At 40.5% G+C, this 19940-nt stretch overlaps 2 protein-coding genes across 2 annotated transcripts in view; one reads left to right on the top strand and one right to left on the bottom strand.

Annotated features, from left to right (window-relative positions):
- LOC114683971 (zinc finger protein 420-like) overlaps nucleotides 1-1597 on the bottom strand; it is a 37092-nt gene extending 35495 nt beyond the window's left edge. Inside the window, exons 1-3 of the mRNA XM_028858368.2 lie at nucleotides 1556-1597; nucleotides 362-485; nucleotides 19-148 (exon numbers count right to left, since the gene is read on the bottom strand). Of these exons, the coding sequence (XP_028714201.1) occupies nucleotides 19-148; nucleotides 362-403 (172 nt within the window). The 5' untranslated portion in view covers nucleotides 404-485; nucleotides 1556-1597. The remainder of the gene's footprint in view (nucleotides 1-18; nucleotides 149-361; nucleotides 486-1555) is intronic.
- Nucleotides 1-19940, top strand: part of LOC114683972 (zinc finger protein 420-like) — a 593185-nt gene that overhangs the window by 174758 nt on the left and 398487 nt on the right. The window lies entirely within an intron of this gene.

Raw genomic sequence — 19940 nt, 5'->3', positions numbered from 1 at the left:
TCAGTCCATCTAGCATACCTGGATCCTTTGCTACTGTCTCCTCTCTCCACCATGCAGGGCTCTTTGTTCCGATTCCCAGGTGAGCAGGACTGACTGAGCAATGTGAGACTTGCATATGGGAAAGGGATTCTTCAGAAAACACCCGGAACTTTCCATGGAACAAAAACAAAAGAAGAAAACACCTTTCAAAGGATAAACATGAAGAGAGAAAATATCACAAAAAATGTCTCTTTGTCTCTGAGGATCTCACTTTATGGGATGTGAAACTTCATTCACACACACACAGCTCACACACATGCAGAGTGGTCTGTCCAAGAACCCTGAGAATGAGCAAGGGAGACTGCAAGAAAATTATTCTGACCTTCAGAGTCCTGACTGCTGTACTTCTCAAAGAGGTGCCCATAAAAATCCCTGTTAGCAGGGTCTAGGCATTCCCACTCCTCCTACAAGAAGTCCACAGTCACAGCACTGAATATCAACAGATCCTAAAATAAAAAACAACAGTTTTTCCACATGCGCATGGGTAGACTGCATTTCTTGAACCAAAGAGACACTTTTCTGATATAGGATTGTAATCATAATTATTCAAAAGGTGCTTCTAATTTTAATCCATGAGTTTTCTATCTATAGAAATAGTGTGGCCTTGATAACATCTTCTCACAGCATGTATACCAGGCTTGCCTGGACCTTGTTAGGTATCAAAATACCCCTGACAAATGGCTGAGGTGCCCATTAACATATCAAAGCAGACATTTTTTGCTAGGTGCTCTTTGACCGCTAGGCTCCAAGTGCCTCTCTTGGCCTCCACCTCTCTCCTGTCTTCTCTTCATTTCTCTCTCTCCTCCTCTCTCCCCTCTCATGGACCAGTTCATTCTGGACCCTTCTAGATGTCTCTGGCTATTTTCTGCCTTATACCGACAATAAACCTTCTCCTCAACCATTTAAAGTAGTCGTGTCCTCATTTATCATTCAGACCTTAGGAGTAACATCAACAACTAAGCATATGAAGATACATTTCTGAGTTCTGTGTTTACAACAGACTCCATACATCTCAGGAAAATTAATGGGGAGTAAAACTTCGCTTACTAAATGTTAATATTTACAATCATAACTGTGGTGCTTTGTAACGTATATTTTCTAGTTCAATCAAATCTACAGAGGTTCCTCATAAGACTAATATCTACAAAGCTCTCTGGGGATGCGTAGTCCTAGGGGCAAAGTCCACTCGTGAAGAGGCAAGTAGTAGACCAGAGGAGTTAAGAAAGCATGAATGAATTTGAACTCGAGCTTTCTAACTGTTACAGCAGCGAAGAGAACCCGGTTTGCATACTACAGACACTGCAGATGCTCTGAGATTATTTCATGAAAATATTCTGGCAACCATAAGATCAAAGAAAAAAAAATCACGATAGTTCCCACTTCATAGGATCTCAACCTTACCGACAACGGAACGATGTCCACAACAGAATTTTGGAAGCTGTGTCCTTCTGAGCAGCCTCCGCGTGCACACCCCGGTCCCTCCCCTCCCGTGTCCCAGCCCCGCAGCTCCTCTGACCTGGGAGGTTCCAGGGCCGCCGGGCTGCGGTTCCCGCCACTGCGCTGCTGACTGGTGACTTTCCCAGGCCGCCCCGCGCGGCGACTGCGGCTCCGGGGAGTTTCAGGTCCCCGAATACCCGCCCGGTCTTCCTCACCCAGTTCCGGAAAAGGCAGCTCCCCGAGTCCAACAGGGAATGGTGGAATTTCCTGTTCTTTATCGTCATTCCTTGGAGCCGCACCTCCTGGCCCCGCCCAATACAGTCCCGCTTCCGGTGACGTGTTTCCTCTAAACTTGCCTACCGCCGATTCCTTTTCTTATTTACTTTACCTAGTCGCCCTCGCTGTTTCTTTTCCCTACACAACTCTGATCAGGCTGATGTCCCCGCCCCTCTGAGACCCGTCCCTCCCACTCGGTCTCAGGCTGCCTTCCACACAGCTGCAGCTGTCAGGCTGCCCTGCACCGCTCTGCACAGCCACACACACACCCCGCCTCAGTATCTGACCCCAAAGCTGCGTTTTGAAACCTTCAGATACAAGTTATTCCGCCTAACTTCTCATCTTGGGATACCGGCCTCCTGGGTTAAAACACACAAAAAAGACAACCGACGCCCTTAAATTCTGATGCTCAAGTCTCATTCCCCAAACAAATTAAAGCTAAGATAAAACGCCCTTGGCTCAAAGCACAAACTATATATCTGTATCCCCTAAGGAGAGAATGTCAAATGATATCCAATATACAGAAGTCAAAACGCAGAGTCATGTTCAAGATGATCAAAACATGTAAATCATGTTAAGCAACTCAAAAAAAGGAACAAAATGATTCGCGGGCAAGAGAACACTAGCAAATGCCTGAAGGATGTGAAGACACCGTAGGATATGAAAAGTGAATTCAATAAGTAGTTAGAAACGCCGGGGAAAACCCAAACTGAAATGAAACAAGAAAGGAAAAATGCAATAAGCCTCATAACTCAAAGAGATCAGTCAGGTAGGAGACAGAATATCGGGCTTGAAGACAGGTAAGGAGCTAGATGCTTCAGTCAAGTAACTAGTGCAAGTAGCTAGTGCAAAATAACTAGTGCAAGTAGCTCTAGTTAAAGGTAAAAGTGAAATTCCAGCTGTATGTTCTGTTCTACACTTATTTGAAATAGTCTAAACTTTTGAGGCAGTATCTCACTCTGGAGAGCTTTACTGGGAAGCTGAATGATCATTCCCATCACTCTGCAAATGAAGTAACACTAAAAAGCCTCTTTAGCCTTCCCTCACAGAACTCCGCTATTACCTGTCAAATATCTGAAATACACTATTAGCAATATTCCCTTCAGGAAAGACATGTCAGAAACTCAGGATTTTGAAGGGAAATAGGTGTCTCAGAAAGTCAGTGGTTAGTCAGCCCATTGCTAACAGCCTAGTTTTGAATCCATCCTGTGCTGTAAGATGTTGATGTTGTGGTTATACTAAATCAGCAACAAGTTTGTCTTCCGGGAAGCATACTGAAGGTGCCTTTATGGAAAACACAGAAAATTCCTGTTGAAAACTCAGGGGTGAATGTAGACGCTTATGGCTGCCGAAGTTTGTAGTGCAACATCACATGGTTCTTTTATTACTCAGGTTTATTTTAGCTATCCTGGATTTTGTGCTTCCATATGAAGCTGAAAATTGTCCATTAAAGAACTATGAAGGGACCCCATACCCATCTGCCTAAGACCCCATCACTTCCTGAGGCTTGGAAACAAAGTGCCAGGTCTCATGGGGACTAGAGAGAGCTCTCATTGGACAAAGAGCTGTCATTGGATCAAGAGTAACCTCAGGAGACAGGGAATCTGCCAGCCCTCATTAGACCAAAAGTGGCTTTCTGAGAAGTAGAATTTGCCACCTCTCATTGGACCAAGAGAGGCTTCCTGAAACACAGAATCTGTCAGCTCTGACTGGACCAAGAACCCTGATAAGACCAAGAGCAGATCAGTGAGTCACAGAATCATCTAGCTTGGGCTGACCCAAGAGTACCTCCCTGAGACACAGAATCTGCCTGCTCCAATTAGACCAAGAGCTAAGATAGGACCCAGATGAGCCCCCTGAAACATAGACAAAAGCACAGAGTGAACCAACAGCAACTTGCTCAGACACAGGCACCTCTTATATCCATTAAAGGAGGAGATGGGCAGACGTCAAGGTAGAAGTACATACAACAACATAAAGAGCAATACAGCATCACCAGAACCTAGCCCGCCTCCAACAGCAAGACCTGAACATCACAAAGTAGAAGAAGCAGAAGAAGGCGACCTTCAGAATAGCATCATGGCCGGGCTGTGGTGGTGCACGCCTTTAATCCCAGCACTAGGGAGGCAGAGCCAGGCAGATCTATGTGAGTTCAAGGCCAGCCTGGGCTACAAAGTGAGTTCCAGGAAAGGCACAAAGCTACACAGAGAAACTCTGTCTCAAAAAACAAAAAAAAAAAAAAAAAAAAAAAAAAAAAAAAAAAAAAAGAATAGCATCATGAAGATGCTAGAGGCCTTTCAAGGAAAAATGAAATTGAGGAAAAGACAAACAAAAAAGTGGAAGAAATCAATAAAGAAATTGAGAAAAAGACAAAAAATGGAAGAAATCTATAAAGAAATAAAGGAAAAGACAAATTTAAAAATTGGAAGAAATCAATAAATCCCTTAAAGAAAATCATGAAAAAGCAATTAAACAGGTGAAGGAAACAGTTCAAGACCTGTAAAGGGAAATAGAAACAATGAAGGAGACACAAAGAGAGAGAATGCTGGAAATAGAAAATCTGAGTAAATGAACAGGAAACACAGATGCAAGCATAACCAACAGAACACAAGAGATGAAGGAGAGAATCTCTGGTGTAGACGATACAATAGAGAAAATAGATTTGTTGGTTAAAGACAATACCAAAGCCAAAAAAGTCATAACACAAAATGTTCAAGAAATCTAGGACACCATGAAAAGACCAAACCTAAGAATAATAGGGATAGAGGAAGGAGAAGAATACCAACTCAAAGGCACAGAAAATATATTCAACAAGATCATAGAAGAAAACTTTCCCAATGTAAAGAAGGGAATACCTATGAAGATACAAGAAGGCTACAGAATACCAAACAGACTAGACCCCCACACACACAAAAAAGTCTCCTTGCCACATAATAATTAAACAATTAATGTGCAGAATAAAGAAAAAAATATAAAGAGCAGCAAAGGAAAAGGGACAAGTGACTTATGAAGGCAAAAAAACCCATCAGAATAACACCTGATTTCTCAATGGAGACTTTGAAAGACAGCAGGACCTGGACAGATGTAATGCAGACACTAAGAGACCATGGCTGCCAGCCTAGACTCATATACCCAGCAAAACTTTCAATCATCATAGACGGAGTGAACAAGACATTCCAAGACAAAACCAGATTTAAACAATATCTATCCACAAACCCAGCCCTACAGAAAGCACTAGAAAGAAAATTCCAACCTAAGGAAGTTATATACACCCATGAAAACACAGGCAATAGATAACCTTACAACAGTAAACCCCAAAGAAGAGAGCACACACACACTAACAACAAAAGATAACAGGAACTAAAAATCACTGGTCATTAATAACTCTTTTTTTTTTTGTTTGTTTGGTTTTTTTTTTTTTTTGTTTTTCGAGACAGGGTTTCTCTGTGTAGCTTTGCACCTCTCCTGGGACTCACTTGGTAGTCCAGGCTGGCCTCGAACTCACAGAGATCCACCTGGCTCTGCCTCCCGAGTGCTGGGATTAAAGGCGTGCGCCACCACCGACTGGCCATTAATAACTCTTAATATCAATGGACTTAATCCATCTATAAAAAGACCCAGGTTAACAGAATGGATATGAAAGCAGGACCCATCTTTCTTCTGCATACAAGAAACACACTTCAATTTCTCTGTGTAGCTTTGCACCTTTCCTGGAACTCACTTTGTAGCCCAGGCTGGCCTTGAACTCACAGAGATCAGCCTGGTACTGCCTCCCTAGTGCTGGGATTAAAGGTGCGTGACACCACCGCCCGGCCCACACTTCAATTTCAAAAATAGACACTACCTCAGAATAAAAGACTGGGAAAAGTCTTTCCAATCAAATTGTCTTAAGAAGCAAGCTAGTGTAGCCATCCTAATATAAGCAAAACAGACTTCAAACTAAAATCAATCAAAAGAGATCAAGAAACCCATTACATACTCATCACAGGAAAGATCCACCAAGATGAAGTTTCAATTCTGAACACTTAAGCCCCAAACACAAAGGCACCCACATATGTAAAAGAAACATTATTAAAGTTTAAATCACACATAAAACCCCACACATTAATAGTAGGAGATTTCAACACCCCACTCTCATCACAGGACAGATCTGCCAAATCAAAACTTAACAGAGAAATAAGGGACTTAACTGATGTTATAACTCAAATGGACTTAATTGATATCTACAGAATATTCCATCCTAATGAAAAAGACTATACCTTCTTCTCAGCACCCCATGGAACCTTCTCTAAAATCGACCACATACTCAGCCACAAAACAAATCTCAACAGATTAAAAAAAAATTGGAATAACCTCCTGTGTTCTATCAGAACACCATGGTTTAAAGTTAGATTTCAACAACAACAATACAGAAATACAATTCATGACAGAAAGCCTACAATCACCAATGGATTAAAGAAGAAATAAAGAAATTAAGCTCCAGACCGGGTGACGCTTTAATCAGCACCACATGCGGACTTACAAGACAGGAAAGTCAAAGCTACGCAGAGAAATGTTCGAAAAAAAAAGACTTCCTTGAGATCAATGAAAATGAATATACCACATACCCAAACTTATGGGATACTGTGAAAGCAGTGCCAAGAGGAAAATTCATAGCACTAAATGCACACATTTAAAAATAAAGAAGTTGGGGAAATCTCACACTTGTGACTTAACAGCCAACCAGAAAGCTCTAGAACAAGAAGAAGCAAAGTCTCCTAGGAAGAATAGACGCCAGGAAATTATCAAAGTGAAAGCTGAAATCAATAAAATAGAAACAAGAGAACAATACAAAGAATCAATGAAACAGAGACTTGGTTCTTTGAGAAAATCAACAACATAGACAAGTCCTTATCCAGACTAACCAAAAGACAGAAAGAGAGAGCATCCAAATTAGTAAAATCAGAAATGAAAAGGGAGACATATCAACTAACAATGAGGAAATCCAGAAAATCATCATGTCATACTTCAAAATCCTGTACTCCACAAAACTGGAAAATCTAAAAGAAATGAATAATTTTCTAGATAGGTACCACATAGCTAAGTTAAATCAAGACCAGATAAACTATTAAATTATACCAATAACCACTAAGAAAATAGAAACAGTCATAAAAAGTGTCCCAAATAAAAAAGCCCAGGACCAGCTGGTTTCAGTGCAGAATTCTACCAGAATTTCAAAGCAGAGCTAAATTAATAGTCCTCAAATTGCTCCACACAATATAAAGAGAAGGAACACTGCGAAACTCTCTATGAGGCTATAGTTACCCTGACACCCAAACCACACAAAGATGAGATAAAGAAAGAGAATTACAGACCGATCTCCCTCATGAACATTGATGCAAAAATACTCAATAAAATATTGACAAACAGACTTCAAGAACACATCAAAACAATTATCCACCATGATCAAGTAGGCTTCATCCCAGAGATGCAAGTGTGGTTCAACATATGAAAATCTGTCAATGTAATACACCATATAAATAAACTGAAAGAAAAAAAAAACACATGATCATCTCACTAGATGCTGAAAAGGCCTTTGACCAAATTGAACACCCCTTCATGATAAAGGTTTGGAGAGATCAGGAATATGAGGAACATACCAAAAACATAATAAAGGCAATTTACAGCAAGTCAACAGCCAACATCAAAGTAAATGAAGAGAAACTCAAAGCGATTCCATTAAAATCAGGAACAAGACAAGGCTGTTCACTCTCCCCATACTTATTCAATATAGTACTTGAAGTTCTAGCCAGAGCAATAAGACAACATAAGGAGATCAAGGGGATACAAATTGGAAAGGAAGAAGTCAAGCTTTCACTATTTGCAAATGACATGATAGTATACATAAGTGACCCCAAAAATTCGACCAAGGAATTCATACAGCTTATAATCACCTTCAGTAACATAGCAGGATACAAAACTAACACAAAAAATCAGTAGCCCTCCTATATACAAATGACAAACAGGCTGAGAATGAAATCAGAGATACATCACCCTTTACAATTGCCACAAATGATATAAAATACCTTGGGGTAACTCTAAATAAGCAAGCGAAGGACCTGTATAAAAATCACTTTAAGTCCCTGGAGAAAGAAATTGAAGAAGATGTCAGAAAATGGAAAGATCTCCCATGCTCATGGATAGGTAGGATTAACATAGTAAAAATGGCAATCTTACCAAAAGCAATCTACAGATTCAATGCAATCCCCATCAAAATCCCAACACAATTCTTCACAGACCTGGAAAGAACAATACTCAACTTCATATGGAAAAAAGAACCCAGGATAGCCAAAAGAATCCTGTATAATAAAACAACCTCTGGAGCCATCACAATCCCTGACCTCAAGTTCTACTATAGAACCACAATAATAAAAACAGCTTGGTACTGGTGTAAAAACCGACATGTGGACCAATGGAATATAGTTGAAGACCGTGATAATAATCCACATGTGTATGAACACCTAATTTTTTAAAAAGAAGCCAAAACTGTACAATGGAAAACAGAAAGCATCTTCAACAAGTGGTGCTGGCATAACTGTATGTCAACATGTAGAAGACTGAAAATAGACCCATATCTTTCACCGTGCACAAAACTTAAGTCCAAGTGGATCAAAGACCTCTACATAAATCCAGTAATTCTAAACCTGATAGAAGAGAAAGTAGGAAGTAGTCTTGAATGCAGTGGCACTGGAGATCACTTCCTAAATATAACAACAGTAGCACAGACTCTGGGAGAAACAATCAATAAATGGGACCCCTTGAAACTGAGAAGATTTTGTAGAGCAAAGGACACCGTCAATAAGACAAAGCGACAACCTAAGAATGGGAAAAGATCTTCACCAACTCCATATCTGACAGAGGGCTGATATCCAGAATATATAAAGAACTCAAGAAACTAGACATCAAAATACCCAACAGTCCAATTAAAAAATGGGCTATAGAACTAAACAGAGAATTCTCAGCAGAAGCAGCTCAAATGGCTGAAAGACATTTAAGGAATTGCTCAACATCCTTAATCATCAGGGAAATGCAAATTAAAACAACTCTGAGATACCATCTTACATCCGTCAGAATGGCTAAAATCAAAAACACTGAAGACAGCTTATGTTGGAGAGAATGTGGAGCAAGGGGAACACTTCTCCACTGTGGTGGGAGTGCAAACTTGTACTGCCACTTTGGAAATCAATATGGCACTTTCTTAGTAAATTGGGAATCAACCTCCCTCAAGATCCAGCTATACCACTCTTGGACATATACCCAAGGAATGCTCAATCATACCACAAAGACACATGCTCAGCTATGTTCATAGCAGCATTATTTGTAATAGCCAGAACCTGAAAACAACCTAGATGCCCTTCAACCGAAGAATGGATAAATAAAATGTGGTACATATACACAATGGAATACTACTCAGCAGAGAAAAACAATGGCATCGTGAGGTTTGCAGGCAATAGGATGTAATTAGAAAAGATCATCCTGAGTGAGGTAACCCTGACTCCAAAAGACAAATATAGTATGTACTCACTCATAAGTGGATACTAGATGTAAAACAAAGGACAACCAGACTGCAACTCACAACTCCAGGGAGGCTACCTAGTAAAGAGGACCCTAAGAAAGACACAGGGATCACTCAACAACAGAGAAATAGATGAGATCTACATGAGCAAACTGAGGGTTAGGGGGGCTTAATAGAGGGCAAGGGTCGGGGAAAGAGAGCTTAGGGGAGCAGGAGGTCCCAACTGGATCAGGAACAGAGTGGGAAAACAAAGAAAGCGATGATAAATGAAGACCCCATGGGAGTAGGAAGAAGCAGAGTGCTAGAGAGTTTCCCAGAAATCCACAAAGATACCTCCACAATAGACTACTGACAATGGTCGAGAGAGTGCCTGAGCTAACCACTCTGGTGATCTGATGGCCAAACACCCTAACTGTCATGATAGACCTATCATCCAGTGACTGGTGGAAGCAGATGCAGAGATCCATGGTCAGGCCCCAGGTAGAGCTCCAGGAGTCCAATCGGCAAGAGAGAGGAGGGATTATATGAGCAAGAGATATTGAGACCATGCTTAGAAAAAGAACAGGGACAAATAGCCAAACTAGTGGAAGCACATGAACTGTGAACCAATAGCTGAATAGCCCCCATGTAACTGGATCAGGCCTTCTGGATAAGTGAGACAGTTGATGAGCTTGAACTGTTTAGGAGGACCCCAGGCAATGGGACCTGGACCTGTTCTTGGTGCATCAGCTGGCTTTTTGGAACCTAGGACCTACGCTGAGACACTTTGCTCAGCCTTGTTGCAGGGAGGAGGGGACTGGACCTGCCTCAACTGAATCTACCAGGCTGGGTTGACTCCCCAGGGGAGACCTTGCCTTGGAGGAGGTGGGAATCGGGAGTGTATGGGGAGGGGAGGCTGGGGGTAGGAAGAGGCAGGACAGGGGAATCTGCAGCTGATATGTAAAATTAAATTAATTATAAAATAAAAATATTTATTAAAAAAGAGAACTATGAAGATGCCTGGCTATGGTGATATTTTATTTGTATTAAAATGTTATTTGTATGTTAATAAATAAAGTTGCCCGGGGGTCAGAGCTATTAGCAAGCAATAGGAAAGCAGGGTAGTGGTGGCATATGCTTGCAATCCCAGCACTTGGTAGGCAGAGCTAGGTAAGTCTCTGTGTGTTCAGGGATACAGCCAGTATTGGATACGCATGCCTTTAATCTCAATACCAATCATAGAAAACCTGGATGTCTATACAGACAGACCGTAAGAAGGTGGTCATGTGGTTGGGTTTACAATCAATGAGAAGGCAGAACAGAAACACTATAAAAAGACAGACACACAGGAAGTAGCTCTGGTTCGGAGAGGAAGGACCACCCCAGGAGGAAAGGTAAGGTTTTAGCTCTTAGCTCTGACCTCTTTGCTTTCTTCTTTGCATTGGTTCTGTGTTTCTTATTTAATAAGATGGTTGGTTACATCTATACCTGGCTGTGGTGGTACATGCCTTTAATCCCAGCACTCTGGAGGTGGAGCCAGATAGATCTCTGAATTCAGGGCTAACCTGGTCTACAAAGTGAGTTCCAGGATAACTAGGGCTACAAAGAGAAACCCTGTCTTGAAACACCAGAAGCAAAAAAAAAAAAAAACATGAAGAATTATGTTGAGATTTTGAGGGGGATTGGAATCTGTTGTTTGCTTTCATGAGGATGATCATGTTTCCAACCAATCTGTGAGCATGAAACATATATCCATCTTCTGAAATTTTCAGTTTCTTTCTTTAATGACTTAAACTTATTTTCTCTTATTACCTTTTATTGAAATGTTTGTCATACTGTATACTTTGATAAATTTTATATCCTTCCAAACACTCCAAATAGTCCACAACTCCTTATGCACTAAACATTATGTTTTTCTCTCTCTTTAAAAAAAAAACAAAATAAAGGAAGAAATACAAAAAATTACAAAGCCTCAAAGATAAAAATCAAAACAAAAAAACAATAAGCCAGGATTAAAGGTTTGTGTCACCACTATATCTTTCATGATTTAGTTATCTTTATTGAATTTCTGTCACATCATAAATGTGTTCCTTAAGATATGCACATGTTTGGACTTTCCCTGAATTCCCCCAGGAAGTGATTGGTGCCTCTTTTATATTATGGTACATTCTCATAACCATTCTTTGAATTCTTTGTTTAGTATGTCATTGAGTTTACTCACCTAAGTACAGGACTGTGACATTTTGAGTCATGCCATGTTGATATCCTCACATGTCTTTTGCTTTTGCATTGAAATAGCCATACCTGGGAGTAGGGCATATATGTTTTTTTTTTCAGTCCTCCATTTCCTTCCAGTTGATGGTTTGGTAATGTTGAAATGGGGCCTGTTTGGGCAGGCTTGAGATTTACTTCTCTCCTCTGAAGAGCATTTGTAGGTCAGTAGCTAAATTTCTGCCCATGAGCCCTGTTCTCTGAGAATGATTCTCCTTATCACTCTGAGAACATGACAGTCACAATTGGTTTCACTCTATCTGAGTAACCAGAGCTAGCACATCAGATTAAACTGAAGGTTTTATTGAATGTAAAGCCTTTCAATTTCAACACATAACTTGGAAGTCAGGCAGTATTGAGCGAATACTATAAAACCAGACACATTAGAAACATACCTTAGAATTCCCAGGGAGATACAAACCCAGTATTTCATTTGCAGCACTCCTGAAAGGCAATTGTATATTACTACCAGTACCTCTTCACTCAGATGAAGAAGCCCAACAACCTATGGTTTGTTTAAAGGAGCTGTGCAAGAAGGAAGGGGACAAAAGAACATTCATCTACTGAGCAATTATGCTGTGGGATGGGGTTGTGGGCTGGAGTGAAGGCTCAGTGGTCAGTAACATTTGATGCTCTTGAAGAGGATGCAGGTTTCATTCACAGCATCTGCAGAATGAGTCAAAGCTGTCTCCTTTTCCAGGGGACATGAATCCCTCTTCTGATACTCATAGGTGTCAGGCAGTCATGTTGTGCACAGACACACATGCAGGCAAATCATCCGTGTACATAAAAAAGAAAATAAATAAACCCAAAATTGTACTTCATAAAATATCTAATGTGGGCCATGAAAATGTTAATGTATATTTAGATAATTACCAATTATTACCTTCTGGTAAAATACTTGAACAACATTTTATAATATCACTTAGTGACCTGCATGCTTTTTCTCAATGTTTTTTAACATCTGAATGAGAGATTCAGCAGTTGAGAAGAAAACCACGGTACAGTAATCAGAATAGTTACCAAGAGAATATTGCTGTATACGTGCCTGGAATCTTCAAATAATAAATAAAAATTTCTATTAAAAAGAGAAAATGAAAAAAGAACTAATTTTCCAGAGATTGGCAAATGAAATGTTGCATTTATGCAAATACATTTTACAGGTATGATTACTACTGTGAAATTTCTAGGAGAGTAGAAATTGATTATTACTTAGCAATCTGCTTCAGTTCAGTGAGTTAGGAAGCACAACTGGCCAACTTGACAAGGATTACAGCTGTATAATGTAAATCAGTACCATTAGGTCAAACTCACCAGTCCACTTTCTGTGACACTCTACCATGTCTTTAGATAAATAGAGCTGTTGACCATGTGGAAGACATTGGTGAAACTTTCCTATTTCCCACTTAATTCCAAGACCATGTGGGAAATTCCAAATCTGGAAAACGTCATAATCTGCCTTCAGTATTTCTTTCAGGACATATTCACTACTTCTCCAACAGGATTAGTGAAGTGGGTCTTCTTCAGAAAGGAGTTCATCTGAAAGACTGGGAGCATTGTACAGTGCAGTGTGCCCCTAATTAAGTCAAAAAAAAATCTGTTCTGCGGGGCGGTGGTGGCGCACGCCTTTAATCCCAGCACTCAGGAGGCAGAGGCAGGCGGATCTCTGTGAGTTCGAGGCCAGCCTGGGCTACCAAGTGAGTTCCAGAAAAGGCGCAAAGCTACACAAGAGAAACCATGTCTCGAAAAACCAAAAAAAAAAAAAAAAAAAAAAAAAAAAAAGGGCTGGAGAGATGGCTCAGAGGTTAAGAACACTGGCTGTTCATCCAGGGGTCCTGAGTTCAATTCCCAGCAACCACATGATGGCTTACAACCATCTGTAATGAGATCTGGTGCCCTCTTCTGGCCTGCAGGGATACATGCAAACAGAACGTTGTATACATAATAAATAAATTGTTAAAAAATAAATAAATAAATAAATAAATAAAAAATTTGTTCTGATTTCAACTTATTTTCTTTAATCCCTCCCTCAAAATGCAAGTTTGTTAAATGTGCCCAGAAGAGAAAAGTTAATGAAAGAACAATGACAAAATTATCATCACATTTCTAGGATTTTAGTTCTTTCAGAATAAACAAACATACACACACACACACACACACACACACACACACACACACCAAACATAAATAGATTCACATGCACAGACATATAGGCAGGCATACACACACTGTCATACATACCCAGACACACTCCTCTATACAGACACACAATCATTCATAAGTAATTACACACAAACACATATAGACAGACAGTTGCTCATATACAAATCCACATACAGGGACACATAGAGACAACAAGTCTTAAACACACACATAAATACACTCCCATATGCATTCTTGCACAGATACAAACTTATGCAGACAACATACATGTACACAGTATCACACACAAAATACAGAAATAGACACAGAAATAGAGACATACACAGACTAAACACAGATATGTAACACAAAGACCATATAGTCACACAGATAAGAACACACACACATATCAGTTACTGGTACTGAGCTAAATCCCAGTCATTTCCTGTGTGATCATTATCAGAGCTCCAAGACAGCAAAGTCCTCAGCATCTACAGTGGGCCAGAATTAGTTGAGAACAATAATGCAAACAATCAGGTACAGTGCCCGTGATGTTTTTGTCAATTACAGAACATGCTTGTATCACTGGAGGAATTCATGAGAAAGACTGACTATGTTTCCAATATTAGAAAAGCTGTGAAATTGCTGAGGTCCTTGGAGGATTTACCGGCTATGCAGTACAAATATTCAGAAATGATTCCATTAGTGAAATGTTTTCCCAGCCTTCTTATTTGAGCATCTGATAGACTCTTAAAGAACATAACATTGATGACACCAAGTACATCCCAGTGGAAGACAAAGTCCCTCTAAGCAGGCATAATATGATCTTTCCCCCATTTTTGATTGACTACTTTTTGAAGAAGCATGTCATGGATGGGACAAGCCACCACACACACATCATCATATTCATGGGAAGTGCCATCACTAAGGGCCATGTAAATACTTTGTAGTGTTATCCTTTCCAGTGAGGAATTGGATGAGCAATTCTTCAGTGTCTGTCAGTACCCATTTCAAAGACCATGGTGCATAGTTTTGTTACCAATCATGCCACAAGGATCTTTTCAGTAGATTCTTGTTTTGCACAATTGACTAGGGTTCAGATACAGAGAGCTGTGGGGCTGCCAGTGCTTGAGACAATTTAAATCCACCATTGCTGGTAGTTTTGGTGCAGCTGATTGATGAAATTGACAACTTTATTCAGGGGTACAGGAAAAAAGAGGCCCAGCTAGGACCAGGATGTGCAGAATGGGAGAGAGATGCACCATATCTATGAGATTGCTCTACCTACCTTGGCTTCACAGGCAAGGGCAGGGTGTGGTCACAAGAGGTGCACACTGGCTGACAGCACACAGTTGTTAAGGACCACAAAGTTAAATTTGGAAAGGTAGATCTGCCCTCTCTGATTCTGCATACCCCATACCCCACAATGGGTATCTGCCATCCAGCATAGGTGGCCATGTGTTCACTGATAGTACGAATCAGAAGGTGACAAGTCATCCTGGCTTTTTCATTTTTTCTTTTCATATGTATGTATAGGCATAGTGTTCATTAATGTGTGTATACAGGTTTACCTCTGTACAGACATATATTTTGAGAGAACATGTCCATGTGTGTCCATGTGGGTAGAAGCACAAAGATATTCTTTCTTTCACATAGGGTCTGTCTTTGTTACTTTTCAATTGCATGGCAAGACACCATGATCAAGGCATCAATAACAGAAAGTATTTAACTTGGGGGTTCAGGTTTTCAGAGGGTTAGAGTTTATGATCACCATGGCAGGGAACATGGCAGCAGGCAGATAGGCCTGAAGCTGGAGTAGTCATTGAAATCCTCCATCTGATCCATAGGCACAAGACAGAGAGAGAGTTAACTAGGAATGGTGTAAGCTTTTCAAACCCCAAAGCCCACCTTCAGTGACAAACCTTCTCCAACAAGGCCATATCTCCTATCCTTCCAAAATTGTTCAGCCTAGTGTGGAACAAACATACAAATACATGAAAGTAAGTGTGTGGGGGAGGCAACATTCTCATTCAAAGCAGCAGAGGGTCCTAAATCAAACTCAGAGCTTGCTGATGTAGGTTGTTGTAGCAGGAATCTTAAAGGGTCTTATTAATAAAAAACAAACCTGGAACCAGGTATTGGGTTGAATGCTGGAAGATCGGAGAAGCAGAGCAAGCCACAGCTACCTCACCTTGCTAATTCCTCAGCTGATCCTGTTTCCTCAGACTGGAAGCCTCTCAGTCTTCATCCAATGAATACCAGCTGAACTGTTGCTGAAAAGCCTAAAGGCTTAACCATGCCAAAAGCTTCTAGTTTCTGGTCTTCACATAGTATATATCTTTCTGTTTTCTGCCATCACTCCCTGGGATTAAAGGCGTGAGTCACCATGCCTGGCTGTTTCCAGTGTGGCCATGAACTCACAGAGATCCAGAGGGATTTCTGACTCTGGAATGCTAGGAATAAAAGTGTGAGTGCCACCATTTTCAAGCCTCTGTATCTAGTGACTGTTCTGTGCCCTGACCCCAGATAAGTTTATTAGGGTGCACAATATTTTGAGGAACACAATACCACCACAGGTAGTCTTACAATTCAGTTTGCTCCAGCATCCTCTTTCTCTGGATTCCAGACTTAACTACAATAAACCCTGCCATGCTAACATGTATTCTTGGTTCCTTATTCCAGATCTCCATAACTCCTTATGCATGGCACTGTCTCCCAAGGTTTGGCTTTCTGATTTCTGGAAGGAGTGAGAGGACAACCTGGGATAAAAGGAAAGGCAGAAATGTCTGTTTATCCATTAAATATATTCAAGACCAGTGTAATGTCTATTTTTTTCTGGGAATGTCATATATTGAGCTTATGCAAACATTTAAAACTCATATTTTAAAAAATGTTACCTGGGGGCTGAAGGAATAGCTCAGCAACAAGAATACTTTATGCTTTTGAAGAGGACTGGAAGTCAGTTCATAGCATTTACGTGTTGGCTTGTAACCATCCATATTCCAGTTCCAAAGGTTTTAATGTCTGTAAAAGATTTCCATTCCTACCCATGTGATGCTTTTATGCTATTCAATAAAGACAGAGAAAACTACTCTGTTGTGGACAGACAGATCCATACACAGTACACAGTCAGATAAACACACACACACACACACACACACACACACACACACACACACACAGAGGCGGGGAGATGGAAGGAGCAAATAGACACACAGGAATAGATTCACAAGACAGCCTTCAGGTAGGCACAGATTCAAACTCATGGAACAGAGAACCAGGGAATGGAAAAGACAGGAAACTTGAAGTAGAGAATTCAAATCTGGACTTGTTCTTATTTAATGGGTGCAAGGGAAAATGCTCTCATTTCTTTTCTTGACTCAGCTAGGATTAATTGTTTGTGACCCAGAGTTAATCATTAATGTGTTTAATCCATGTACACATGGAGAATCTATTACAGAATTTCAGAGATGCTGCTTAAAATGCTCCTTGATATAAAATGAAGACAAGGCTTCCAGATTCTTGATGAAATTAATATTACCTGATATCAAACCAGATAGAGGTAAAATAAAAATTTTAATGTTTATTATTATCTTTTGCCATTTCACATGATATACCTTGCTTAGTGTACACTTTGATCCCTTACTCATGTCTTGGCCCATATATATCCCTATCTCTATCTCTGTCCCTTTCTCTCCACATCTCTCTCTCATCCTCATTTCCTACTCTCTCTCTTGAACATTTCTATTCACTTTGCAACCTATCAAGATTAACCATGGCCATCTGGGAGAATGTGATTTTGGAGCTATATGATGCAGCCTGGTGGCCTCAGCAGAAGAGACAACACTAAAGACAGTGATTCCCCTTCTCCTAAAGTCTATCCATAGCCACAGTTGAGAAGTTAAGGGTGGGTCCTGTGAACTCCCATTCCTAGACTGATTGTGGCTAGGGCTGCTCTTGCGTGAATCCAGGGCAGGTAAGTACAGTTGCTCTGATTTACTGATTGTGAGTTGTGTGGAGTCTGGAGAATGACATGTTACAGTCTTTCCCCATCTTTCTTTTCTTATTTCCTTCCCACCCCCTCTTCCTCAATCAGTATTCCCAGAGCCATAGATGGGATGGTGTAACTGAGTTGTTTCAGGCTGTGCCCATTTACATCGCTTATTTTATGCATCTTGGACAGCCACAAGCTGTAGCTGGAGAATTTCTCTGCAGCTCCTGCCAAGCCCCGCCAGTCCCAGAGCCCACTTTAAAAATAAATACACAGATGCTTATATTACTTAAACTGTTTGGCCTAATGACTCAGGCTTCTAGCTATCTAGTTCGTATAGCTTAAATTAATCCACTTCCATAAATCTATACCTTGCCACGTGGCTTGTGGCTTACCAGCGTCTTCACATGCTGCTTATTATGGAGGCAGCTTGCAGTGTCTCCCTCATTCAGCCTTCCATTTCCCAGAATTCTCCTCTCCTTGTCCCGCCTACTTCCTGCCTGGCCACTGGCCAATCAATGTTTTATTTATTGACCAATCAGAGCAATTTGACATACAGACCATCCCACAGCATGACAAGCTTCTACATTCACCCCTGAATTTTCAAATTGAATTTTCTGTGTTTTCCATAAAAGCACCTTCAGTATTCTTCCTGGAAGACAAATTTGTCTCTAAGTTAGCACAACCACAACATCACCATGTGATAGCACAGGATGAATTCATTACTAGGCTGTTAATTGACTGACTGACCACTGACTTCCTGAGACACTTATTTCCTTTCTAAATCCTGAGTTTCTGAAACCTTCTCCCCCAAGTCGATGTTACTAATAGTGTTATTCCGGATGTTTGACAAGCAATAGTGGAGTTCTGTGAGGGAAGGATAAAGACGGATTTTTTGTGTCACTTCATTTGCATAGTGGTGGACATGATTATCCAGCTTTCCAGGAAAGCTCTCCAGAGTGAGTTGCTGTCTCAAACAATTTAGAATATTGCAAATTAGTGTAGAACGTGTGGCTGAGACTTTACTTTTACCATTAACTAGTGCTACTTGTGTGGAACATTTTATTTTAATTCATTATTTTCTTTGATGGAGCCATCCAGCTCCTTTCCCTGATATTCTGTCTCCTACATAGTTGATATCTTTAATTTATTAATAGGTTTATTGCATTTTTCATTTATTGTTTCATTTCAGTTTGGGTTATTTTTTGGTGTTTCCACTGCTCGTTGAATTCAATTTTTATATCCTACAGTGTCCTCATTTCCTTCAGGCATTTACTAGTGTGTTCTTGCCCATGAATCATTTTGTTCCTAGTCTCTTTGGGTTGAATCACATGCTTTTCATGTTTGACCATCTTGAACATGACTCTAGTTTTTGAGTTCTGTATATTGGGTATCATTTAGCTTTCTTTCCTTAGTGGATACAGATATGGTTTGTGCTTTGAGTCAAAGGCATTTTATCTTAGTTTTAATTTGTTTTGGGAGTGGGACCTGAGCTCCAGGATTTAGAGTGTTTGTTTTCCCTTGCTGTGTATTTTTAACCCAGGAGGCTGGTATTCCAAGATGAGAGGTTAGGCAGGATATAACGAGTATAGTAAAACAAAACAAAACAAAAAACAAAAACAAAAACAAAAATGCCTGTTAGACATGTAAAAATAGTTAGGAACCCCACTACACCCAATGCTGCACCTGACAATCATAACTAGTAACATCATTCACCCAAGATAACCAGACACACAGACCCTACTGGACAGTATTTAAGCAAAGACCAAGAGCAATGCTGTGCTCTGAACATCTGGAGAGAGGCCACCTTGATCTGCCTAGCATCTGGTGTGGGGAGGCTGCGCAGAGAGGGTTCAGGGCACCCTGACAGCTGGAGCTGTGTGGAAGGCAGCCTGAGACCGAGTGGGAGGTACCGGTTCCCAATGCAGCGGGGACACCTGTCAATTAGTGGAGTTTAGGGGAAAAAATAGCAAGGTGAACTTGGAAAGCTATAGAGCCTGCGGTAGGCAAATTTAGAGAAATCAAATAACAGGAAGCAGGGTGTATTGGGTGGGACAAGGAGGAGGCCCTCCAAGGAACCAGACTGAAGGGAAAGTCTAGCAAGTTCTCATTAAAACAGAGGAACATAATCAGCATAGCTTTTCTCTTCTTGCAAAGGAAACTATTGAGAAATGTTGTGAAGATAGACAAGAGGACTAATCAATGGGACAACTATATAGACCTTTATTACTGTGTGGAAATACTAAGCAA

The sequence above is a fragment of the Peromyscus leucopus genome, chromosome 1 (assembly GCF_004664715.2).
Source record: "Peromyscus leucopus breed LL Stock chromosome 1, UCI_PerLeu_2.1, whole genome shotgun sequence".
NCBI classification, from domain to species: domain Eukaryota; kingdom Metazoa; phylum Chordata; class Mammalia; order Rodentia; family Cricetidae; genus Peromyscus; species Peromyscus leucopus.
Note: the sequence above shows the minus strand (reverse complement) of the source record. Positions and strands in the feature narration are given on the sequence as shown.